Genomic DNA, 25,528 nt, shown 5'->3' on the forward strand with positions numbered 1-25,528 from the left:
AAATTTAAATTTATCTTTATTCTCTAGAGACTTGCACGAACCATTGCTTGCCAAAGTTGTTTGTCCCCTAAAGGAAAGCAAGTCTGTACACTATCATACCTTAATATGTTTCAAACCCTATGTGCAAACCAAGTGCTCGAAATAAAACTCATTACAACTACTCTGGCGTCACCTACTGGAATTTTCTGTGACATGACAGTCTTACAAACGAGCATCAGCTCATTTACCTAGAAACAACACGTTTTAACTAAATGAAAGCTTGAAACGAAACCTTAGAAAACAAAACAGAGGAACACAAAAATACAAAGACGTGCTGAGCTCCAGAGAGCTGTGGTTCAGGCTGTGCTTTTGGCCTGAAAGCTCTTAGGGCAGGAATGAAGTGGGAACACAGCAACAATTGAAGGAAATCCCCACAGAGACTCAGAGCTTGATACCCTGCAGACTCTTAAGCGGATGGTTAGGTTTTCATTATCCAGAACCTTGTCAAGACACTTGAAAACTTTCTCAGGCATATGAGGAAAGACTATTTATTCTGACTTGCCTGAAAATCCATGAAAAACTTTCTATATGATACTGAATGATCTGAATAAAATTGTTACATAAGTAATAGATCTCTTAAACATGGCCTGCTTTTTAAATGTAAAAAAAAGTGTCAATAATGGCTCGTTAAAAAGTATTGATCGTAAGGAAATGATGTAAAAGGAAACGAGCTTGTTTCCCTGTGTTATGTCCCACACAGATAAGCAATGCATTTGCTAATTTTAAAGACAGAGAGGGAAGGAAGCATGACAGCAAAGTTTCCGCCACAGCAAACACTGTAGGGGGGAAAAAGCAAAAAGTCTGTCTTGGAAAAAGCTCAGTGTTTCTCCGTCTGTGTGGAATCTAGAACTGGGCTCATAGTGGAATAATGGCACAAAATAAAACGGATCCCTCTTTGGAAATAGACAAATCATTCAATCTGGGTGAGTGTATCTGCATTTCTTTCCCAAAGCTGTAGCCTACACTGTGTAAAAGTACAAAGTTTTGTATTTTAAAATATAGATGTGATAGTTCTTCACTTGATTCAACACATACAGTCTCGCAGTAAAAAACCTGCAATCCAAAATTAGATCACTAGAAAATACTAAAATGCACATTATTTTTGGATCAGTCAAACAAGTACTGAATGGTCTGGGGCCAAAATAGAGTCCTGCTGCTACTTCAGTACTATTCAAGTATCTTGGATGCAATTCTTTACTGCAGACAGAGTCAGAACAGCAAGTATACAGCACTTAAAATACCCCCTTTGAGTTTCTTATATTTTCTTCTATAGTAGAACATGTTTTTATCTGTGATAGGCTTTGTTTGCCATAGCTGTCTTGATGTCTTACATAACATATGAATTGCTTTCTATGCGGCTGTCCAATTTTAGTATGTGATTTTAAAAGTTTCCATTGTTTCTGGACAAGAATGACGATGGAAATGTTGAGTAAATCTTTTATACATTTGACATAAATGAAATGGTCTGTTTGCACTTCATCACACTGACACTACACAGACTAAAAAACCCACACACCAGGTATGATGTAAGGTTTTATGTAACATTGTAGCCCAGTATAGCGTTTTCCAGAAACAATAAATCAATACACCGGAGGAATATTTCAAAACAACTCTAAGATCTTAGCTGTTCCTCTCCTGAAACTACCATTTGGATATATAATTTACCCATTATGAGAACAACACAATCCATCCTATCTCCCTCTAAACTAAATATTTCCAGCCATTTTTTTTTATCCCTCTGCAGTCCCTTTTCTGAGACTTTGCATGATTTCTCTGTTTCCAGGCGATATGATTCTAGCCTTCTGTTTATCTGTGCTTGTGGGCCTGCTGCTGGGTGCTTTGATCTACGTTCTGCTGACCTGGGCATCCAGGCGCCGGGCTACAGCCAGGATCACCAGGCACTCCAAAAAGAAATCTGGCGCTTCACAAACAAACGATGCCACGAGCAGCCAGCTGGGCCTGTACCGAAGCACTTTTTTGAGCGTCTACAGACAGCCCTCTCTCGAGCCAGTTGGCCCCCTGGGGAGTAAGCCAGGTGCAGAGACATCCACGTTTCGCCCACTGCCCAAGAAGAGCAGGCCTGCCCTAGATATGGGAGATGACACCCAGGTGTCTGAGGATGCAGCGCCTTCAAACTCATCTGATTCAGCATCGCTTGTGTCAAACAAGAGGCATTCCTTCTGGCTGGGCAACAATGGGCTTAAAGGTTTTCTACCCTCGCAGACGCCCCCTCCTGCATATGACACTGTTATCCATGCCTTTGAAGAGACTTGCACCTGAAAAACTCCACATAAATACAACAAGAACTGAAGCAGTTCGGTGGATAACAATAGACTTTCTGGCTTTACGTTGTTTTTAAAGGGACAGCTGTCTGTGCACGATTCACTTTGAAGCAGTGTGAAGGGGTTAGAGACATGAAGTGTTAGCTCAGCTTTTGTTTAAAGACACGAATAAGTGTTGCAGTTTCCATAATTGATACATTTGCACATTATTTTCCCTGTAATTCACTTTTTTTCATAAAATATCAGCAAATGACAAAATAATAATGGCCATCTTATTTTGTCTTCTCTAAATGTTACATATCCATTTGTGATGACCTATAAACGGACACAAGAGGCACATTTGCACACCGAGGAAGATTGGGGGAGCTGTTTTCGCTTTAGCTTGGAAGTGGTTCACTGATTAGTTAATTATCAAAAACAGTCAGTGGGTGATTTTCTTTAAACTGGTTAATTGTAACATGACCTCTCATAACCTGTAAACTACCAATTGTGTTTGTTTTCTTTTTGTTGTTGTTGTTGTTGTTTGTTTTTAAAGGGTCTGAGAGCAGATTCTGCCCCTGATTGTGTGTCCATGAGAGCCAATAAAGAACAAAAATAATTATTTTTAAATGTCTGAATCTGTTGTTATAGAATTCACACGCATGTGAATTTAATGAAATTCGTGTCTCTTGTTTGTGATGCTGATCATGAGGCAGAAAGGTGGGACAGTGGGTTACCAGCGCACGCATAAAATCAAGGTGTTGTGTCAAGAATGTCGCCTCAACTTACGTCGCAAATATCGGGTGCGCCTTGTGGGGTTGCCATCATGAAGGATACACGCTTTTGAAGTGCAGTGTTGAATCTAATGTTTATTATATGCTAACAGCCGGTGGACGAGCCTCCATGTCATAAGATACCTAAATGAACTGCACATAGTCACCTCCAGCGCTTGTTAAGACGATTATCATGGGTGTTGACGCTTTTATTTTGTACTAACTTGAAAACATTGGTCTATTTTACGTGCTACCTGCCTCATGGCAACCCGCGTTAAAGCCACAACCCCAAAGTGCGCCAGCGGAAAAGTGCCTGGCAACACTACCGCACTGTGCGCCGACTACATTTGGATTAGTACGTGATTACAGCGGTGTCAGGTACGTACAACATATAGGATATATTTTTCTCCCCACAGTCGCTTTTATAAATGAATACATTCATTTACCACCGCAGTTTGTTTTTGTCTCGTAAGCGCTTAATCATTCAGACTACTGCATGCGGTGAGACGCCTTTGAATGGGAAAATCATTTGATGTAATGTGTCATGTAGTGGGAGACCTTTATAAAGGAAAGGATGGGTAATTTATTTCGACTGTAATCGGGTGCTAAAGTCTCAAACCTGAGTTTGAGTCATAAGATGCAATTATATTATTGTTAGCTACACTATGATATGTTTTGGGTCTGCTTCGTGTAAAATATTGGGCATTTTAGTTCTTATGCTTGCCTGGCTGCTGCTGCTGCTGCTGTGGTGGAAAGGAACAGACAGTATCAGTACCCATGGAGACTGCGAGTGCCTTGGTCTCCAATGCAGTGTTGCTGTTGCATAGAGACTGAGAAACACTGTGAATTTCAAGGTTGATGCACTGAATGACAAGGATGCTATTTAAAGCAAAAACCACCTCTCTCTCTCTCTTTCTCTCTCTGATTACCTTACTTGTTGAATAACAAAATTCCTCTTTTCCTCTTTTTTTCATCTTCACTGCAACAGGATTGCACAACTCTCTGGAGCCACATCAGGAAGACATGGGATGGGCTACTGGCACAGAAGCCTCAAGTCATTTAATGGCAAACTCTGGAGCGTAGAGCTGCTTGATTTGGGTGAATGTAGAGCTGGACACCATTTGGCTGTATGATGCATTTTACTTCCCCGTAGATTTTATTGTAAGTATCAAGAGCAGAGCAGCCACTACCCTCCAGTGCACCATCTGAATGGAAATATGGACACCTTCAATGGAGGAATTTTGACTCAACATGTCCAGGAACTATGAGGTATTTTTTATATTTATGTGCTGCCAGACTAACTTGAATGTCATTTTTCACTTTAATTAGCCATATTATAAAATGCTATTACCTATTATGTAGTGTGCTAGACGATACCACGTAGGATCTAAACCGTTCATAAACAGATCTTGATTTTAAATTGCAGAAGAGACACCCAAAAACTAAAAGCAAACCAGACTAGATTTGTTTCTGTCGTACTTGTAAAACATTGTGTTCAGTGAAATTAGTATTATAGAATAGCATTGTTTAAAAGCTACTACGGGGACCTAAAAGAGTTAAAATAGCATTTTAAAGGTCCTCCAGGGCTAATGTGGGAAATCTTTACGATATCTATGTGAGTGAGCTCTTTCAGACATTTTCATGTAAATCCAAATGAGTAGGAAGGTTGCAAAATGAATGCACCCAAAAATGAAATGTGTCTAACCTACGTTGTGGAGACAGGATTTAAAAATACACTGTGGTTTACATATTTGTGCCCTAAATTGCAATTCACATGTTTCGTCTAGTCCTCCTCTCATTTTCAGTTTGAATATGAAGAAATAAAACACAGACTGTCGTGATGATGTAATCTAGAGACAAATCCTGGAGCCACTCCACGGACAGTGAATAATAGAATAACAGCTAGAACACTATGAGCAGCAGACATCGTGATTTTACTGGTGTCAGAGCACATTTGGTGATTCACTTGTGTACTTGCGTAAAGTCTGTTCACAAATGAAAATCATTAGGATGGAATTTATCAAAGAACCTGTAAATGATGTAAGTGCCTGGTTTCACTCGCCAGTCTGGTACCTGCACATAAGCTCAGGAAGATGATGCCCACTGATATCCATGAATTCGTTAATTGGGTGTTTTTTCAGGGGTTTTCTCTTAACGTGCAAATTTACGCCTCTGGGAGGCAACATTTTAAAGCTGAACCAACTCTCTGCTCATAACTTGATAACATAGGTGACTCATCTTGATGATCTCTGTGTAAAAGGAACATACACAAAGCTGTGTTTTTATTTTTATACAGAAAAGTCTCACCATATTTGTGATTATATCACTAGCCCAGGGGTGGGCAATCTCAGTCCACGAGGGCCGGTGTCCCTGCAGGTTTTAGATGTGTCCTCGAACCAACACAGCTGATTTAAATGGCTAAATTAGCCCCTCAACATGTCCTGAAGTTCCCCAGAGGCCTGGTAACGAACTAATCATGTGATTCAGGTGAGATCTAAAACCTGCAGGGACACCGGCCCTCGTGGACTGAGATTGCCCACCCCTGCACTAGCCCCTTGTTTATCTTTGTATATATTGAAAATCCGTTTTTTCTCTCTTTACATTAAAGACTTCTTTCCAAAATCACCCTTAAAGCTGATGTTGAAAGTTCAATCTTTGTAGCTGCTTTGATTAAACTCCACCCTAAAAAGGCCTTTGAATGAACTGCCAAGGTCCAGAAGTGCTCAGAAAAGAAGGAAATTTGTACCGGGCAAACAGCAACTGCCCATTAAGATTGTATGATATGACTGGAAGCATCAGGAAAGCTTGGATCTTGTATTGAGATTGTTCTGTCATCTTGTGTTTCAAAGGTCAATAAGCTTTTAATCTAAACTATTTCATATTTTACATTAGTAACCACAGCCGAGCTTCCTGTTGACCATGACAGTGTTCATACCAGAATGCCCTGAGCTTCACTGAAAAGGCAGTTTTAAGTAAATGCAGAGTCACACACTGACATAAACTGAAAACGTTCATTATCTAGCTTTATTACAATTGAAAGCATGGTGTTATTTGAAACTCTCTTTCTTTGTTTCGCTTGCCAGCCTGGTCAATCAGTAGGGATGTTGGCCGCCGTGGAACATGGTCCCATCCTCTGCAGCGACTCCAACATCCTCTGCCTCTCGTGGAAAGGCCGGGTCCCCAAGAGTGAGAAGGACAAGCCAGTGTGCCGGAGACGGTACTATGAGGAGGGTTGGCTCGCCACAGGGAATGGGAGAGGAGTCGTTGGGGTGACGTTTACATCGAGTCACTGCAGGAGGGATAGAAGTACACCTCAGAGAATCAATTTTAACCTGCGAGGACACAACAGCGAGGTGGGATTTTCTCTTTTTTTGCAATGAGTTGAATGTATAAATAAGAATTTGACCTCTGCTCTTTCATTTTACACAACTAAAACAATGATCTTATTACTGATCCAGCCCACTCGTAAAGGAACTTTTGCAACAGCAGAGTAAAATCAAGAAATTACTGTTTGAATAAATAAATTAAAACAAAACAATCCTGCATATTACAGAACTAAATTGGGTTAAATGCACACTATATTTACAGAGACTATGCATTAGCATACTTTGTAAAATGATTCATCTCGCTGAAATGCTAATTTTTATTACATTTAAATAAATTAAAATGCTATATGAACAGAGTGCATTTTCAATATTGTGTGCCATTAATATTTAGACACATTTACATTATTTTTTTCCTCTCTGTAAGTTGATTTTTCTTTGAACTACATTAGCTTTTATATCGATGAATGTTCCTCTGCTAGTGAAAAAAAGCTGATGGTGTTTGGGGTATTTGCAGGTTGTCTTGGTGCGCTGGAATGAACCCTTCCAGAAGCTGGCCACTTGCGATATGGAAGGAGGTATATTTGTGTGGATTCAGTATGAAGGAAGATGGTCTGTGGAGTTAGTGAATGACAGAGGAGCCCAGGTAGACATGAATTTTTTTTGCAAATATGAGCTAAAATTGCTTTGTTTTCCATCTTTATGGTATTTAACACCCTTGTACTCCAACTGATGCAACAGAAAGGCTCTATCTTCTTGGCGCTGACCTCTTGTGTAATTACACTAATGATACAAATCTTTAAATTAGGTGAGTGACTTCACTTGGTCCCATGATGGCACTCAAGCCCTCATTGCATACAGAGATGGGTTTGTGTTAGTCGGCTCGGTCAGCGGTCAAAGACACTGGTCCTCTGAGATTAATCTGGAGAGCCAGATCACCTGTGGCATCTGGACCCCTGACGATCAGCAGGTACCTATGTTTGGCTGAATTTGTACTACATAAAAGATAATTACAATTACGTATAATTCAAAAATGTAAAGGTGTTGTGGAATAATGTCATAATCTTGAAGTGAGTGAGTGAAATGGGTTTGTTTGTTTATCTAATCAACTATTAAAGTTTAATGTGCAATGTCCCCTCAGGTGTTGTTTGGAACAGCAGATGGTCAGGTAATTGTGATGGACTGTCACGGAAGGATGCTTGCCCATGTTCTGTTACACGAGTCTGATGGGATTGTGAGCATGTCTTGGAATTGCCCCGATTTCCTAGTCGAGGACAGCACGGAGAGCGACACAGACTCCGATGACAATATTCTGCCTTTAGGTACTAAACCGGTTTGCCCTTCGGCTCATGTAACTTAGTTAAAAGTGTTGCCTGAGGAAGACTCACATGTGTACTTTTCTTTCTTCCTCCAAGTGCGGCGAGTTAAGCCTCTGTTGACTGTCACCTTCTTATCAGGAGATATCAGTTTGATGAATAACTATGATGACCTCTCTCCTAGTATAATTCGCTCAGGGCTTAAAGGTATGAACTCTGAACATAAGTATGTTAATTTGCAACTTTAGTGATATATACTGTTAATCATGTGAAGTAAATACCCTTTTTTCTTTACACCAAAGACGTCGAGGCCCAGTGGTGCTCCCAGGGAGACCTCCTGGCTGTGGCTGGCATGGAGAGACATGGGCTCCCTTCTGACTCAGCTTGTGCATCCATCATGAGGAATGCCCTTGTTAAGTTTTATAATGTCCAAGGTGAACACATCTACACTTTGGAGACACCGGCGCAGGTTAGTCCTTCATAAATTAAGGGATAGATGTCTTGCTTAAAAAAATTATAATAATAAACATAAACCTTGTGTCATATTTCATGAAATCCACACAAGTGAGGACCAATTAGTAGAAATTGTCTTTCAATTGTTAAACATTCTCAGACATTCTTGAAAGCAAACTACAACAAAGATTAGGATTGACACTTTGCCAGATACAAGGGTGTAGATTGTTTGTTTTGTAATCTAACCTAAAGGGTGTTAATCTTTGTTCCAGCTCTAAGTCAACAATAGGAAGTAGCATAAAACAGAAACTAGCGAACCTGCTCTGCTATTGACGCCTGCAGGAAGTTTCTTATTCTCAGTGGTTCTTTTTCAGAGGCCCATCACCACCATTTGTTGGGGTCACAGAGATTCCCGTCTGTTCCTCGCATGTGGACCAGCTCTCTATGTGGTCCGTGTGGAGCACAGGGTGGCCAGCCTCCAACTTTTATGCCAGCAAGGCATTGCCAGCGCCCTGCGAGAGGAGAAAGATGTCGGGAAACTAAACATGCCCTCGCTTCTCTGCTCTTATGTCACCACTGCTTTTATCCCCACCATCAAGGTATTAAAGTTTAATGTGCAATCCTGCATCAGGTCTTTTTTGGTACAGCAGATGGTCAGGTGTTACTGATGCTTTTCACCACTGCTTTTCATATACACCGTTGCAGTGCAATGATCCCTGTTTCATTAGTGTGCAGTGACTGTCAGAGATAGGTTTCTTACCAACTTTATTGCACAGCGAGTAAAGGAAAATTGCTGACAGGGGCATGTTTTCATTTGAGTGTCCAGCAGTCTTACAGCTCCTTCCTTTCTTTGTTCTAGCCCCCAATTCCTGACCCCAACAACATCCGCGACTTTGTCAGCTATCCCACAGCAGGGAACGAAAGGCTCCACTGCACCATGAAGCGAGCTGAGGACAGTCCTGAAGCAGGCGGACCCTGCTACACGCTGTACCTAGAATATTTAGGAGGACTGGTGCCTATTCTCAAAGGAAGGCGCATCAGTAAACTTCGGCCCGAGTTTGTTATTATGGATCCAAAAACTGATGGCAAGGCAGGTGGGTTTAGACCTGAAAGAAAGCACTTCACCTAAATCTTTTAAAAGTCGCTATTCATTTTGTCTTTAGCTGCAGTGAAAACTCTGCACAGTTTGGAATGGTCATGAACCAAAGTAACCACAAAATGCATTAGGGGTGGAACAGAAAATAGACCTGCCCAGGGTCATTCTGTATGCACCTTGTTTTTGTGCATATTTGTGCTGTGCGCTCGTCATTCACCTTGAGGAAGAACAAGTACAGAGTGTGGTGATGAGTGTTGTTTTCTGATGCAACATGGTCTGGGGCCTGATACAGGAATAGAGTATATCGTGACCTGGCTGCACTCGTGTTACATTTAATGTTATTCATGCAGAGCTTGCCCACTAATGGCATGTTAGTTGGTGTATTGTAGATATTTTGTTCAAGCTCAACTTTATTTCTTATTTTTCTTTGCTGTGCTTCTTTCAGAGGAAGTTTGCGTCAATCCCATGATCTCATACACCGACAGCTGTAACTGCTCTGACTCCAGTGACATTGAGCTGAGCGATGAGTGGGTCGGGAAGAAGTCACCAAAGTTATCTCGCGGAAACAGGTCACCAAAACACGTCTGAAGTTATATAAATGTTTTTTATTTTTCTGCACATTTTCTCCAGCAATGTTTTTTCATCATTCCAAGTGATTTTATGAGGTGTAAAAATGTGTCTTTGTTTCAAAGGTTGAACATGGAATCAAGAAAATCTCCCAAACTTTCACGTGCCAATCAAGAAGGTCAGCGATCACCACGCCTACCAACAAAGAAGCCTCCCGTTCGGTCACCCAGCCTGACACGGCGTGAGTTTTCTATGGATGGAATTACGGAGGTAATGACCTGCCAAGTATATGTACTGCCAAGTATTACAGCTCATGCTCATTAGCTAGTAATACTGTAGTACCTGCATTATCATCACTGTGTAATTCACAGAAACTTATGTTACAATATGTTTTCTTTGTTACTGGGCTGCCATATTTCTTTAAGATCCTTTAATGATTGGCAAACTCACAGTTACTGCCATAGTGGAAATACTGACTTTGAATTTAAGCTTTAAAAAAAAGAAAAATATTTGTTTATCTAGGGCAGCATAGGCCAGTTATCCCTGTTGCCTTACAGCACAAATCCATCATCTGGCCATGGCCTTTCTGTGTTTGCATGCTCTGGGCTCTTTCCAGGTACTCTGGCTTCCTTCTGAAGTCCAAAGACATGCATTTAGCGGGGTTAGATTAATTGGTGATTCTGGTGAATGTGAGCACAAATGGTTGTGTGTCTCTCTGTGTTAGCCCTGAAACAGATTGGTGACCTGTCCAGGGTGTACCCTCTCGCCCTGTGGCAGCTTGGATAGCCTCCAGCCCCCTGAACTATCAATACATCCATCCATGGGTAGAAGAAAAGCATTTAGTTTAGGCAGCCAACTGCTATGATGAAGTTCAGCACTCAAACGGATGATGGCCACTGTGTAACAAATGATTTGACTGTAGAATATATGCTCACCTGTCAGAGGTAAAGAAAAATACAGACTGTGATTTATTGTTAGGTCCACATTAATCTTGTCTCTACTTCAGCAACATTTAAAGTAAGGTACACAAATTTAAGTTTCTGCTGATGTGCCAAGTGAGCAGATGTGTGCAGCCTTTAAGGACTCTGCTCTGCTGTAGTTAACTCTGTGAAGCTGCAGATAATTAACTGCTTTAGCTTCTATTTAAGTTTTTTAAACCCAGATTACACTCTTTACTTGATTATCTCTTACATGTAGGTGTGCATTTGCTCCATGATCAGGCAGCAGGGCAGGGGAAAATCAGGAGGGAAAACTAGCGAAGGGGCACTGTCATCAGTTTAATTATTTATCATGGACTATAACAGTCAATAGTGTGCTGGAAGTAGGTTCACATGTGCTTAGCAGCAAAGCTTTCACACTTATTATTCACTTTTCCCCCTTTATCTTCAATTTTCTGCCTCACAGCACAATTACCTTGCACAAGTGACATCTAATATTTGGGGGACAAAATTCAAAATTGTGGGACTTGCTTCGTTCCTCCCCACGAATCTTGGCGCAGGTAAAAAACAAAAGCAGCACATATACATGACTTTACTCAAAAGTTACTTTCTTTTTCCTTCTCGAGTCAACTCTATTTTCCTCTTTTTCAGTCATCTATAAGACCAGTTTGCTTCATTTGCAACCGAGACAGATGACAATCTACCTTCCAGAAGTGCGAAAGATTTCTCATGACTTTATGAGTCTGCCGGTGTTCAACCCCAATGTGTTCAGCGAGGATGAGGATGACTTACCAGGTAAAAAGGAAATCCAAAAAGATGCAAATAAATTAGTTTGCATGCCCATCAGTTTATTATCATCCTAAGTCGCTTATACTCTTCTTCTCTGTCTTCTTATATAGTGATGGGGCCGTCTGGAGTGGCTGGAGACAATCCTCCATGTACAGTCAACATTCCCATTGCTCCCATCCACAGCCCAGCTCAAGCCATGTCCCCAACTCAGAGTATTGGTCTGGTTCAGTCTCTTTTGGCCAATCAGAATATTCAGCTTGATGTTCTGACCAACCCGACCGCCACTGCTGCAGCAGCAGCTGCAGCAGCAGCAGCCTCTGTCCCTGTCACTGATCATGGTCAGGATGCTGTTGCGTCACCATATCCCGTGCCAACTAGATACACCAGCCCTGGTCAGATGATCTTCAACGGGTTGGAGATGGGTCCTCTTCTCCCTGGCACTTTACCTCCCCCACCTCCACCTCACCATCTCCCACCACAGCCTCATTCACAGCGTTCTCATTCACAGCAGCCTCGCCAGCAGCCATCTAAACAGTCACAACAAATACAGACACAGCAGCAGCAGAAAATGCACCATCATCAACAGCAGCAAGGGCAACTGCAGCAACAGCAACACCATCACCCGTCCCAATCACAGCAGCAGCTGCAGCAACACCAGCAGCTGCAGCAGCAGCAACACCAGCAGCTACAGCAGCTGCACCACCAGCAGGGGCAACAGCAGCAACAGCAACACCATCACCCATCCCAGTCACAGCAGCTGCAGCAGCATCAGCAACTACAGCAGCTGCACCACCAGCAGACGCTACATCAACAACAGCAACATCAGCAACACCAAGTTCAGCAACATCAACAAATGCAACAAGCGCAACAGCAAGTGACGAACCAACAGCTTCAGCAACAGCAGATCCAACAGCAGCAGCAGCAGATGCAGATGCAGCACGAGCAAATGCAGCAGCAGCAGCAGCAGATGCAACAGCAGCAGCAGCAAATCCGACAACAGATCCAAGAGATGAGGCAGCAGCAGCAGCAGCTCCAGCAGCAGCATCAGCAGATCCAGCAGCAGCATCAACAAATGCAGAGGCAGCATCAACAAATGCAGCAGCAACTGAAGATCCAAATGTCATTGCCCCCTCCTCCATCTGGCTATCCAACCATTTCCTTGCAACAGATTCATCTTCTTCCCCAGATGCCACCTCCCACCACTGAGCCAGGGCTCGACAGGGGAGACCATGGACACACTCTGAAGCCAAGTCTGCCACGTACATTACCTCCCTCCTTTAACGATACAGATGGGTCTGTAGAGATTCAGATGAGGAAAATAAATCCCCCTCCTCCGTACCCTGGGACTGTAGTGTCTGCAGCAGCAGCTTCAGCTGCTGCTCCTCCTCAAACTCTCATCACAAACTGTGACAGCCCAAGTATCCTGGCACCGGACCCCTGCCTGAAAAAGGATGAATTTTTGCTTCATCCTGTCACCTTACAGTACCCAACACCTCTTGGGTATGAAAGGATCACGACCTTTGACAGCAGTGGCAATGTGGAGGAGGTGTGTCGGCCACGAAGGCGCCTCATTCGCAACCAGAATGCATACGCTGTGCACAGCATTGGGGGCTCAGCTACCCTCAAAGTCACTTCCTCAGAGAATAAAAAAATTCAGCTTCCATACAGTTCAGCAACATTAAGTCGTCTTTCTGTCCCTCGATACACAATACCAAGTGGAGACCCCCCTCCTTACCCTGATCCAGCCAATCAGGTAACAGCTACACTTCCTCCTCCCCAGAGAATTGATAGCAGCCTCATTCATGCCACTCTACGTCGTGAACGAAGGGATGTGGGCCTCAAAGTGCCACAGATGATGGACAGCTCAAGGACACTACCGACTAAAGCTAAAATCAACAGTGCATTAGCCCTTTCCTACCAGCAGAGGGTGCCCACTGCCTTATACACATGCACACAGTGCAGTAGTAACAGCAGCAGCACCAGTGTTAGTGTCAGTGGAGGTGGAACTACCAGTAGTGGTATTGCAGGTGGAACGGTGGTGAGGCAGGACTTCCCATCAGGGAAAGGTGCGCATCACAGTACCATTATAGTGCACTCCAAAAATGCCTCTCCAATGGCATCTCAGTCATCTTACAGTCTACTGGGTGGCGTTGACAACAGTCGGGACAGAACAGTGTATGTTAACTCTGCATTTACTGAGGACGAGACTTTAAATCAGCAGTGTCACCTTGAAAAATCAGTACGTCAGCTGACTCTTGGTGATGTCAGTTTGACAGTAAAACGCCCTCCGCCTTACCAGTGGGACACCTCCGCCACAGAAGATTTCTGGCTCACCCCGGATCAAACAATGTTAGCTCCCCCACCTCATAAACCGCCTCCCCTTATTATCAGTCAAGCTCAGCACCTTGATGTGACTCGGCTTCCCTTTGTCCTCACAACTAAACCTCCAACCAGTCCGAGCACAAGCACTCTTACTTTTCCATCAGGTTACCAGATATCCCTGTCACCCTTTCCTCCAGGGGTGGGTCACAGTGGACCCCCACTTCAGACTTTGCAAAACCCTCCGCAACAGTGTTCTCCAAATGAAGTGGTCGCTCCTGTCCCTTTTGCTCAGCAGGACCCCAATTTGGTCTTGCCACCGGGCTACCCCCCAAATCTGGCCAACTTGGCCTGCTGTCCTCTCCCTCCTCTGTACCCAGGAGCAAGCTCATGTGCCGGACTCCAACTGCACCCGGTCAGCCTCCACCCTTGGAACCCTTACCCCTGCCCACCGCCCATGCAAGATCCTCCCGCGCCTCCACTCCCAACCAAAACTCACCAGATTTTGGAGAAGCCAATACTGTCCCCGCCTCCTCCTACTGCACCACCTCCCCCACCTCCTCTTCCCCCTCCTCCCCCACCTACCGAGTTGCCACCATCCAAAAGTGCCACAGAAGATCTCGCAGAATCTGCCAATAACTTTCCAGAGCCATCATCCTTAAATGAAAGCCCTGTCCCACAAGAGTCAGAGCGCTTCAACAAGAAGAGCCGCAAAAGGCTTGACAGCCGGGCAGAGGAGGCCAACATGCCCACTGTGTCTGAGGGCAAATCCAGAAAGGAAGGGCGTGCACTGTCTGATTTCAACACTCTCATTGCGAGCCCGAGGCTTGGTAGCAGAGAGAAAAAGAAGCCAAAGGGGCAGAGAGAACAACTTAATAAAACAAAGAAAATGAACAGGACCACGAATGAGTTTCAGGATAGCTCAGAGAGTGAGCCAGAGCTCTTCATTAGCGGTGATGAGCTAATGAACCAGAACCAGAGTAGTAAGAAGAGCTGGAAGAACAAGCGCAGCATGCGTATGGCAAGTGAGCTGGAGGAGATAAAGTGTCGCAAGGCAAATGAAAGGGAGGACCGTAGTTTAGGCAGCCAAGGGTTTGTGTACGTTATGGCCAACAAACAGCCACTGTGGAATGAGGCCACCCAGGTGTACCAGCTTGACTTTGGAGGTCGAGTCACCCAGGAGTCAGCAAAGAATTTTCAGATCGAACTGGATGGTAGACAGGTAATGATAAGCAACATTAGTGAATTTAAAAATGATTTGTCTTTTCATCTCACAGGGGTTTCTATTTTTCTATTTTTGCTTCAGCCCTTAAAGCAAAAACACCAAACACGTGTGACATCATCTTGTACATCTTTGGGCTTTAGCTTTAAAAAAAGCAGCTTCACGATGCTTATGTTTTGGTTACTGCTTTCTTTCTGAAATATCTTCTTCTTCTACAATTTTTTAGGTGATGCAGTTTGGGCGGATAGATGGAAATGCTTATATCTTGGATTTCCAGTATCCTTTCTCAGCCGTGCAAGCATTTGCTGTTGCCTTGGCAAATGTGACTCAGAGGCTGAAGTGAAAAGGTCATTTGGTGTTGCTGTGCACTAACTCAACAGAGCTGAGTGGTCTTACCTTCCAACGTGTGGGGCTACGATGGAGAAAATGTCCTGTTTTACTTAGAAGAGATTAATATATGTACAAGCTAGTCTTGCACATGGAGGCAATTTACAATCAGTGTGTTTAGGGCAAAGTCACTCCAGGTTGGTGTTGATGAAAGAGATTTAAGTGAATCCATAATTTCTAGTTCATATATTAAATGTAGTCATGTAGTCAAAGTATTATAATTATTATGATATGGTATATATTAGATTAAAGAAAACAAACCTAACTAACTTATGTTGCAGTGACTTTTAAAAGCTGTCTGGAGGTTTAGTGCCATCTGTAGTATCAAACACATTATCTCGCTATCGAACTGCAAATTAATAACCTTGTCGTGTTTATAAAGAAATAAGCACAGCAAATATATAAGTCTGAAGTGGCATTCAAAATTTATATACACGTTCACTAAGCCATACCGTGTGTTATATAAAGGCTGCACTATTTTAAATCCGTATTAAGAAATAAGTAGATATATTATACAGTTTTATTATATCACACTTATAGGTATTTAATTACATTTATTTATAATCTCATTTGGAATTTTTTTCAGTTGAATGTCTTCAACATTATGTTCAATTTGCTGAACATGCAATAGAGGGATATATAAATTTGGTAGCTGCAACATGAAAAGTTGAGTACAGTTTGCCATAGTTTATATATTTTCTCTTCATGCTACTTCCATGAAGTGCTGCAATGAACATAGTTAATCGTATTATTTTGGCCTCTGTACATTCAACCCATTCAACACCTGACGGTGTGTTCATTTTTCCACTTGTAAATTGAAACACATTTCGATTGAAGAAACATTATTCTCTATTTCCTTGTTGATTTCAGAATCAACTATTGTGGATACAGTTGTCAGTAATCGTGTACAGTAAGTCTATGGGTGCCATATCTAGCCAAAGGCATTTGGCTGAAAGGATGCCTGCTAGAAAATTAGCAGAAAATGATGTCATGTAGATCTCATGTCACCCAGAATAAATCTACACAGTAACGATTAAGATCTTTTCAATCAAATTCACTTGGTTGGCTCTGTTTTGTTTCCACTGGGTGTTTATGATGCTACTTGAATTCTGCATTTGAATGTGAAGTACAGTAGTTTGCCTATTTTGGAAACCAGTGCTGCTTTAGATAGAGCTTGTGTGCAATAATGCTACCTACACAGAACTTAATGTCGTACTTGCAAAAGAAAATGTAATGCTGCTTGCGCTGTGTATTTAGTGACCTAACATTATTATGTGCTTAGAAAAATATGTGTGTATGTTGCTAATTTGAATAATTTTGTATTTCACCTTTGCTTTAACATTGCACCTTGAGTTGGGGTTTTTTTTGGGTTTTTTTGTTGATGTTACAGAAAAAAGAATGAGAGCATAAACATGCAGAGCTATTAACTACAACATACTCATAAGTTGCTAGAGATGACCCGTTAGTGGGAGTCAGATTCATGTAGATTTGGTGCTATTGTATAAAGAAAAAAATGTGATCATATCTGGAAATCTGTCACTTGTTTTTAGAAGTTTATTTTAACTGGAAAGTATTTTGCAAAAAGTTACAGAACATTTGGTGCAGATGTTTTCATTTCAGCTTTTTTTATTCAGTGCAGCTTCAGAGATTTTAGCAACAGTGCGTGTCAGTTATTATCAGCAATACTGCCTAATAACCGAATGGTTTGCTGCCTGATTGTTTTTCTCTTATTTTGTGATGAAAAGAAAAATATGACTGTAGGTTTTCTGGGGACCTATAAGCTGGCCAAAATGGAATAAAAATCTATGGTTCCAAAATGTTTTTTGTTGTTTTTATTTTATTTCTTTTCATATTAGATCTTTTACTAACTAATGCAATGGAAGTGATTGCAAAAGACCCCTCTTCACTTTCCATTAAATGTGAGAGAAATATTAATGCAATTGTAGATATAAAACATTTAAATTTGTTTATTTACTTTTACATTTACATTACATTTCGCAGAGAATCACTAATTAATCTAAAACGCATGTCTTTGGACTGAGGGAAAAACCTGGACTGAGGGAGAAAGACATAGAGCATATGGAAACTCCACACAGAAGGGTTCCCGGCTAGTGGCTTCAAACCCAGGATGTTCTTGCTGAGAGGCCAAGGAGTAACCTCCATGTTGTGCTTTGATAAGCTCCATCAAATTAAGTAAATAGGGATCTAGCCTAAAACAAAAACACAACTTACCTTTAAAATACATTATAGTTGTGGTTATAGTCATTGTTGTAGGCAATAGCATTAAGCTACAGTTTGCATTAAAAAAGTACGCATATTTATGTTTTAAAGGGGTCTTTAAAAATGTTAAAAGGTACAAGCAATTTGCTGTCAGATTCATCAGTATTAGCATCAGAGATCAACTGTAGTCGGAGATTTTAGCATAAACCTAAGTGATGCTTAACATAAAGGTTTGTTTGTATATATTTAAACTACATTTATAGATTTTTTTTTCATTTTTTGTTAAAACTTTGTTTGGCCATCATAAAAAAAACATTCATTGAGTTTCTACTTTAATTGTGCGACGACTATTACAATTCGAGTTTCCAATAAAATAGCAGTTTAATATGTCAAACTGCGGAGGGCAGTGATGGGATGGGACTAAGTTATTACTAAGAAGAAGAAGAAGTCTGGAAATGCTCCGGGTAGACCATGCACATGACTCTAGTCGCTTGTAGCGGAGGAGGCTGTCAGAGGCATTTACTTCGCGGCTGGTGCTTTCAGGATTTACCCTATCCTTTTTCACTTGTTCTGTCATCGTCTGCATTTCTCAGCCACCGGATGTTAAAAATGGACCAGAATCCCGATCTTCCGACGACAGGTTTGTGACCTTTGTACGCTGTGTAAAAAAATTAATCAATAAAATAAAACTGTTGGCAGTCACTCAGCTCAATATAGCTGACTTCTCTTGACTTTATTCCCTTACCACTGCGATAATTTTAACCACGAACTTTATGTTCTTTCAACTCAGCATGGCCTAATCGCATTATTCATGTTTCTCCTCCCGTTTTCTCTTCAGAGATGTCAGATAACAACACAGATAACAACACCACAGCTGAATCAACAGATCCTCCTCAGAGGTTCACAAGGAAAGAGATTCTCACCTTAATATCAATGGCGTCTGTCAACTTTGGCTCTATGATTTGCTACTCAATATTGGGCCCATTTTTTCCCACCGAGGTAAGCTCAAGGAAGCCAGCATCATAGGGTACAAATCACATGTTACAGCACAAGAGGTTAAAGGTTCAAGATATTAAAAGTTTTAAAACTTAGCTTATGAATGCAGCTTTTGACTGAAGAAATAAAACACGTTCTCTCATACATGCAAGTCCTATATCTGCAAACAAATCTTTTCTTGCAGTAGGAAACGTATTTGTGCTCCCATGTAGTTGTACAGTTCACAGATTATGCTATTGTTTACCTTAAGAACTCAGTAATGTCTTCTGAAGGGAATGAATGAGTAGTCATGCGCTACCAACAGACATCCTCCCTGAAGGCCAGTGAAGACTGGCTCTTTTGTAATCAGCCGTTCAACTTAAGGTCTGTCAGGAGCTAGAAATGCAAATGTCTGAAGAGTGGCACAACAAGCTGGCTAGTTAAAAAGACATTTGTCACCTTAACATCATAATGCCTACTTTATCATATTTGATACATGTGCGGGGGGACATTTGATACATCATCAGTGTGATTTCTTTTCTTTTCCTCCTCAAAAAATCTAAAATAAATTACACAATACAGTTTTAAGCAATAAATTAAATGCATTAAATAAATAAAAATACCAGATGTAGCAAATGTAATAAAAATTTAAACATATTTAATTTGTCAGGAGGTTCAATAAACGCTCGATTGTTTAAAAAAAAGTTGAATTTCATGTCAGGGTTATTCATATATTTATAGTTTATACGTTATTTTTGAGATTCACTTTTCATTATCCTTGTTGTTTTTGTTGCTGTTATGTAAATCCCCTAATTTTATCTGTTGTCCTGTTTTGATATTTAGGCAGTGAAGAAAGGAGCCAGTCAGACTGTAGTTGGCCTCATATTTGGGTGTTATGCTGTCTCCAATCTAATTGGTTCATTGGTACTGGGAAAATATGTAAGTATAGTGTTTGATTTCATGCCATATGCATGGCAATTTGGAGCACAGGTGTAACCAGAGAGTCTGTAACAGTGCAGCTGACCCATTCTTTGTGTATCAGATTGTCCAGATTGGTGCAAAGTTCATGCTTATTGCAGGACTTTTTGTATCTTCGTGCTGCACTATTATATTTGGGTAAGTGATCTGTGTTTCGTATTATGATAATATTATGCTAAAAATAATAACTATGACAAAGATGAAGCTGGAAAAAACATTTTCTCGTTATTATTTCTCACAGATGTTTATTAATGTAACAAACAATATTTTTTGTGCTGAATGAACAGAATGAAAACACATTAGCCACAATGTTTTAGTACAGAGTTGTGTATTTAGTGTTATCCCCATATACATGTTGGGCTGCTGTAAATATTCATCACTGTAACAAGTTTTTATTAATCCACAGGAGAAAATAGATCCAAACTTGTGTAGGCAAATTTTCTAAAAACTACTGTGCCACGCCGCTTAAGAAGGAGTCCAGGAATTCACCGATAATTAAAGTACACAGTTATAATCCAGTATAGCAGCTCTCAAGCAGGCAGATTGTGGACCCAAATCTAAGACTCAGGAAGCAAGGCATAACAAACTAAGACAAACTGTGACAATATAACAAAGTTCAAGGGGAAAGATAATGACATAAGATAGCAAGGGGAGAAGTAACAGGTGGAAAGAGAGATTTAATCACCAATCACCAACAATAATCACCAAAATAAAACAAGGAAAGAGATATAACTGAATCAGGAGAAAATAAAAACAAATACAGAAATAAGATCGGAGGAACGGAATCAAAAGTGGATTAAGCTAAGAACCGAGGGCATATAATAACAATATAAGGAACATCAGGAAATAAATAGGACAAAAACAAAAACAAAGAAAATAACAATGTGACTAGAAAGCTAGAATACAGTAAAAATAGCAAGAATACAGAACCCTAATCCAAATATAGCCCAAAATACAAAATGAGAAAAACCGTAAAGTGAAAAACTAAAAACTACGAGTTTAAGACCCAGAGACCATGGCACAATCACCTTTGTTTCAGATCACACGCAGTTCCTCTGAGCTTCTTTATTTCATCTGCATTTCCTTTAATCTTGGCTGGCTCTTGTCTTCTTTGCAGATTTCTTGATCGGGCTCCTGCAGGACCTATATTCATCAGTCTGTGCTTTATTGTGAGGTCGCTTGACGCTGTCGGCTTTGGAGCTGCTATGACATCTGCTTTCGCCATGACTGCAAAAATATTCCCAAACAATGTGGCAACTGTTCTGGTGAGGGTGGACAAACTTGTCAGACTGGCATGCTGTTTAGACATTAGAATCACGAGAAAACAGAACGACCGTTATAGGTTTAAGTTGTTATGTATCTCCAGAAAACAACTGGCTCTTGGCTATGATGTAAGAAATTCCCACAGCATAGTAATCTGGGTCACTACTGTTTTAGGGTAGTTTGGAGATTTTCACAGGACTCGGCCTTATCCTGGGACCACCACTGGGAGGGTGGCTCTACCAGTCTTTTGGTTACGAAGTCCCTTTTTTAAGTCTTGGATGCTTGCTGTTGATTATGGTTCCTTTCAACATTTACGTCCTGCCGTCCATTGGTATGTAAAACATAAGATTTGGGTGTATTATTTGTCCATTTGAAAATTGCCATTTTGTGTTTTTTCATTTTTCTCACATTATAACTGAGCCGTATTTTGTGCTTCCCTCCTCTCAGAGGCAGTCCCATCGAAGGATTCATTCTTTCGACTACTCACCCACGTGAAAACAATCCTGGTTTGCTACGTGGTATTCACTCTGAGTGCAGGTCTGGGCTTTTTGGATGCCACTTTGTCACTGTTTGCTATTAACAGGGTAATGATATCCTTTATAATCAAATTAGCTTACGTTTGGTAGAATTTTATGTGGATTGCATGAACAACTTTTTTTCCTATCCATCATCCTTAGTTCGGTCTCTCAAATGGCTACGTGGGACTAATAATGCTTGGTTTATCTTTACCATATTGTCTGGCATCACCGCTGATTGGGTATTTCACAGATAAATATCCTGTATGTATCCAAGCAATCAAAATGATAAAATATAAATGAATATGTTGATTTTGAAATTAAATTTGATCTTGTGCACCAGGCCACTAGGATGGCGGTCTTGGTGACAGGTGGAATCGCTGCTACAATTGGCTTCTGTCTTCTTGGTCCCGCCCCTTTTCTTCACATCCAGAGGTTAGTGTGGGATTCAGGTAAAACTAACACTTCTGTATTTAAAAATGATGGACATTTTAAGAAAGATGTGTATCCCATTCTGAGCCAAGAGTCATATCAGAGGAGAGATTGGAGTAGATTTTCCCAATCTCATTTTTACAGTAATGTAAACAGTCGCACCTGCCAGGAAACAGTCCCACTCTGAATAAAAATGTGATCTTACCATTTGAAGGTGTTTTAAACCTGCACTCTTTGTAATGGCCAGCAATAATATGTGGTTAAATATCCTCAACCAGACACTTCTGGTTGCCATCAACATGCTTCTGGGATCATTTTAGTTGCATTCTTGACCAGTTTATAGCGTTGAACTGGTTGGTTTCCTGGTATGGATCTGGCTTTCAGTTGTAGTCAACAAATGTTCAATAGGGTTGAGCTTAGGGCTTTAAAAAAGCTTAATGTTAGCTTCTTTATCTATTCCAAAACCAGTTTAGCATCATTGTCCTGCTGGAACACACAATTGTGTCCAAGTTTCAACGATACAGCTGTTGATTTGAATTAATGAATGAATTTGGAGGCACACTTATTAAAATAGCATATGTACATAATTGGCTCTGTGTAAATGAGGAAAAAACCTAAATAAATCCAAACGTGTACACCCAATTTATATTTTTTCAAAGTCATAAATATATATCTATACTATATATATCTATAGATATAAATATCTATACTGTACCATCATTCTGCCCTGGAAAAAGATAGTTAAAAGCCCTAAATTGCCATGACATTCATGCCCTTCAGTGTGGTTAAACGTCAAATCCCAATGTAAATCTTTACTTTGCAGTCATATGTTCATAAGACTTCATAGTATCTTACACCATTTCTTCTTTTTTTCTTCTTCTTTTGGCTGCTTCTTTTAGGGTTCACCACAGCAAATCGTCTGCTTCCATTTCAGCCTATCCGTAACATCTTCCTCTGTCACACCAGTCCTCCTGCAGTACACCCATGAACCTCTTCAGTGGTTTTCTTCCTTTCCTCCTGCCTGGCAGCTTTATTTTTAACATCCTTTGTCCAGTTTATCCACTATTCCTTTCACTATTTCTGTCACAAATCACCCCTGAAACTCATCTCCACCCACTCCCTCCTGACTGCATTCTTTTCTTCGCCTCTCTTGTGCACTGTGTTCCTTTCGATGATTAAGCCCAGATATTTAAACTTTATACCACTACTAGGGAGGTATTCAGTGGGACATATTGACAGCTTATACACTATTTCATCTCTTTGCCTTAAAAAGTCTAACTTCTGTATCTTTTTCTGTATTTCTGTTTTGATTTAGTCACCTGTGGTTGCTGGTCGTCATGCTTGGTCTAATTGGGTTTTCTCTGGGTATGAGTGCAATCCCCACGTTCCCTGAGATCATCACATGTGCATAGTGAGTTGCTTCACATAATGCTCAACATTCATGAGCTGTATATTGTTTTGGGGTTTTTCTTCTTTTCATAAATACGGATGGATGAAACAAATGTTCTGCAAATTTTGTTTTTCCTCATAGTGAAATAGGATTTGAAGAGGGGCTAAGTACACTTGGAATGGTGTCTGGGTTATTTGGTGCAGTGTGGTGCACTGGGTGAGTCCCTAATATATTTGTTTCCCGGCATTTTTCTTTTTAGCGCCTTGATGTTGGTTCTAATTTTGTGCTCGTTTTTAAGGATGTTTTATGGCCCCATTGTGGGAGGAATTATTGTTCAACATCTCAGCTTTGAATGGGCTGCTACAGTTCAAGGAGCGTTGGCATTTTTGGGTGTAAGTATCAGTGACTGCAGCGTTTAGATATTTTATGTCAATACAATGTTAATGATCACTCTGTCCTCAGGCATTTCTCATCTTCATGTACTCTGTCTGTCAACGGACAAAACGACAAAGGTAGGCCTAAACTTTAAGTTAACATAATAATATTTGTCATTTCAACCACATAGAAAATTTTTTTTAACCTTTGTGCTGTCTGCAGCAACAAAAACATGGTAACTCTTTTTTTAACGTTTAAATTTAAGGGTCCAAGAAAACAGCCAACAAGCAGATGAAAGAACCCCTCTCCTATGATCCTGTGCTCCAGCTCCAAGTTAAACATCTTATCAGCCATTTTTTGTTATCAGGCTGATATTGTATTAATGTTGTGAGTCCTTTGGTTATTTATATGTGGTTCTAGGGCATGCGTTGTAGTAGGAACTACCAAACAGGTATTTTAAGTACTTTTGCAGGTATTTATAACTCTATAGCCTGCTTCTTATCAATGCAGTAACACTGTGTAATGTAAAATGGAGTGGGTCCAAAAATAATTTGGGGAGCAACACGGATATTAAAAATGAAACCAGAAGTTCACTACACGAACCCAGCTTGATTGTGATCTAAGTTAGAGCCCTGTGCAGGTAGGAATCCACAGACACAGACTCCTGCCAAAGTATTTAAAACTGCCTGATAATAGTTTCTTCAACATTGCCACGATGACTCACACACAATGACACCAGCCACTTGGTTAGTAAGAGTGAGTTTTATAAACAGTGGTTTAATTGTAAAGTAGTGCAAGTGTACTGATTTAAGGTGGTGCATCTGAATGTAAGTGTTTCATATGGGTGTGTGAGTATGACTTTTTTTACTATACTAAAACAGTGCAATTTACCTAATAATCACAAACTATTGCCGACCACAATTGTGCCTTTTGTAGAGATATTCATAGGATTTCTACATCAACATAATATCAACCAATATCAACATCTGATTACCTCATTCATAGAAATGTGAAGAAAACCATGTGATATAAGGATATCTTTGCTCATAATGAACCTTTCATACTGTACTAATTCTTCAAACAGGGAATTTATTGCAGATTTCACTGCAGTTAGAAATGTTGAATGTTTTGCCTTCTTTTCTGCCTGCATTATAGATTTATTTAACACTGATATTGAGATTTTTTTTCACTCACTGACAATTTAAGGGACTGCAAAGACTGATTATGAATAAAAAATGGAAATAAAACTATAAATTAATTGTTTTTGTTTTTGTTGTAGAGAAATGAATATATATATAAATTCTAGCTCTCTTACAGGGTATTCAAGTAGAATTACAATATGACATAAGTTTTCTTACATGGATAAGTTATTCAAAAAAACTAAATTACAAAAAATATGCTCATCAACTTTACATAATTACAATAATTTTGTTTTTCCCAATTCAGCTTTTTAACTTTTCAGTACTAAAAATATATCACAGTAATAATAATATCACAGCAGCACCACGGTGAATGGTCAATTCATCAGAGACATAAAGAGAAACAACCTATGAATGGAACAGAAAGGTAGGACCGTTGAATAAGTGTGAAATAAGGCTGCGGCTGAGCTTTAAATTACACTGGATGCTTACTACTTGCTGAACAGGGGCAGAATCTGTTTCCACGTGGATCCCTGAAGAGTCTGACAAGGAAAAAAGGACATTATTTAATTCTTGTAGCAGCAATTTTAGAGAGCAGACACCACTGCAATCCTTGCGTATCTTAGCAACATTAAAATTAATTGGAAACATTACAAAATCTTGCCGTCTGTAGCCTAAAAAACGAAGCACCTTTTAGAAGATAACCGACAGGACTGAAACCACCTAAAAGTATAAGAAAAAACATCAAGAATTGACAC

General features: G+C 40.5%; 3 protein-coding genes across 4 annotated transcripts; all 3 read left to right on the forward strand.

Moving 5' to 3' along the window:
• The first annotated feature begins 787 nt into the window (after nt 1-787).
• Nucleotides 788-2,922, forward strand: myct1b (myc target 1b). The gene is made up of 2 exons (XM_026152393.1): nt 788-962; nt 1,823-2,922. Exons 1-2 carry the CDS (start codon nt 908-910, stop codon nt 2,317-2,319), a joined length of 552 nt encoding a protein of 183 aa, XP_026008178.1. The 5' UTR covers nt 788-907; the 3' UTR covers nt 2,320-2,922.
• A 445-nt stretch (nt 2,923-3,367) lies between these two features.
• Nucleotides 3,368-17,300, forward strand: tulp4b (TUB like protein 4b). The gene is made up of 16 exons (XM_026152575.1): nt 3,368-3,451; nt 4,062-4,342; nt 6,157-6,426; nt 6,914-7,042; nt 7,205-7,366; nt 7,538-7,718; nt 7,812-7,919; nt 8,015-8,181; nt 8,540-8,764; nt 9,025-9,259; nt 9,707-9,830; nt 9,954-10,098; nt 11,233-11,326; nt 11,418-11,561; nt 11,666-15,096; nt 15,323-17,300. Exons 2-16 carry the CDS (start codon nt 4,325-4,327, stop codon nt 15,437-15,439), a joined length of 5,550 nt encoding a protein of 1,849 aa, XP_026008360.1. The 5' UTR covers nt 3,368-3,451; nt 4,062-4,324; the 3' UTR covers nt 15,440-17,300.
• An 822-nt stretch (nt 17,301-18,122) lies between these two features.
• On the forward strand, nt 18,123-24,871 carry LOC113012577 (MFS-type transporter SLC18B1-like). Of its 2 annotated transcripts, XM_026152862.1 has the most exons (14): nt 18,123-18,343; nt 18,542-18,702; nt 19,522-19,617; nt 19,721-19,794; nt 20,774-20,921; nt 21,094-21,250; nt 21,367-21,503; nt 21,597-21,698; nt 21,778-21,869; nt 23,182-23,277; nt 23,398-23,472; nt 23,555-23,648; nt 23,719-23,768; nt 23,897-24,871. In XM_026152862.1, the coding sequence occupies exons 1-14, from the start codon at nt 18,175-18,177 to the stop codon at nt 23,943-23,945; spliced, it is 1,500 nt and encodes a 499-aa protein (XP_026008647.1). In that variant the 5' UTR covers nt 18,123-18,174; the 3' UTR covers nt 23,946-24,871. The 2 variants fall into 2 exon arrangements, with proteins under 2 accessions (XP_026008647.1, XP_026008648.1); XM_026152863.1 differs by lacking the exons at nt 23,398-23,472; nt 23,719-23,768; nt 23,897-24,871 and having other exon boundaries at nt 23,555-23,615.
• Nucleotides 24,872-25,528: the final 657 nt, after the last annotated feature.

Source organism: Astatotilapia calliptera, chromosome 19 (genome assembly GCF_900246225.1).
Source record: "Astatotilapia calliptera chromosome 19, fAstCal1.2, whole genome shotgun sequence".
In the NCBI taxonomy this organism is placed as follows: Eukaryota; Metazoa; Chordata; class Actinopteri; order Cichliformes; family Cichlidae; genus Astatotilapia; species Astatotilapia calliptera.

Bases quoted from the DNA above. Each gene is read 5' to 3' on its own strand.
- myct1b (XM_026152393.1), top strand. From the start codon at position 908: ATGGCACAAAATAAAACGGATCCCTCTTTGGAAATAGACAAATCATTC. The intron at 963-1,822 runs GTGAGTGTATCT...CTCTGTTTCCAG, and splicing joins AGACAAATCATTCAATCTGG to GCGATATGATTCTAGCCTTC.
- tulp4b (XM_026152575.1), top strand. The intron at 6,427-6,913 runs GTGGGATTTTCT...GGGTATTTGCAG, and splicing joins TGCGAGGACACAACAGCGAG to GTTGTCTTGGTGCGCTGGAA. The intron at 8,182-8,539 runs GTTAGTCCTTCA...GTTCTTTTTCAG, and splicing joins CTTTGGAGACACCGGCGCAG to AGGCCCATCACCACCATTTG.
- LOC113012577 (XM_026152862.1), top strand. From the start codon at position 18,175: ATGCACATGACTCTAGTCGCTTGTAGCGGAGGAGGCTGTCAGAGGCAT. The intron at 21,699-21,777 runs GTATGTATCCAA...CTTGTGCACCAG, and splicing joins ATTTCACAGATAAATATCCT to GCCACTAGGATGGCGGTCTT. The intron at 23,769-23,896 runs GTAGGCCTAAAC...TTTAAATTTAAG, and splicing joins CAACGGACAAAACGACAAAG to GGTCCAAGAAAACAGCCAAC.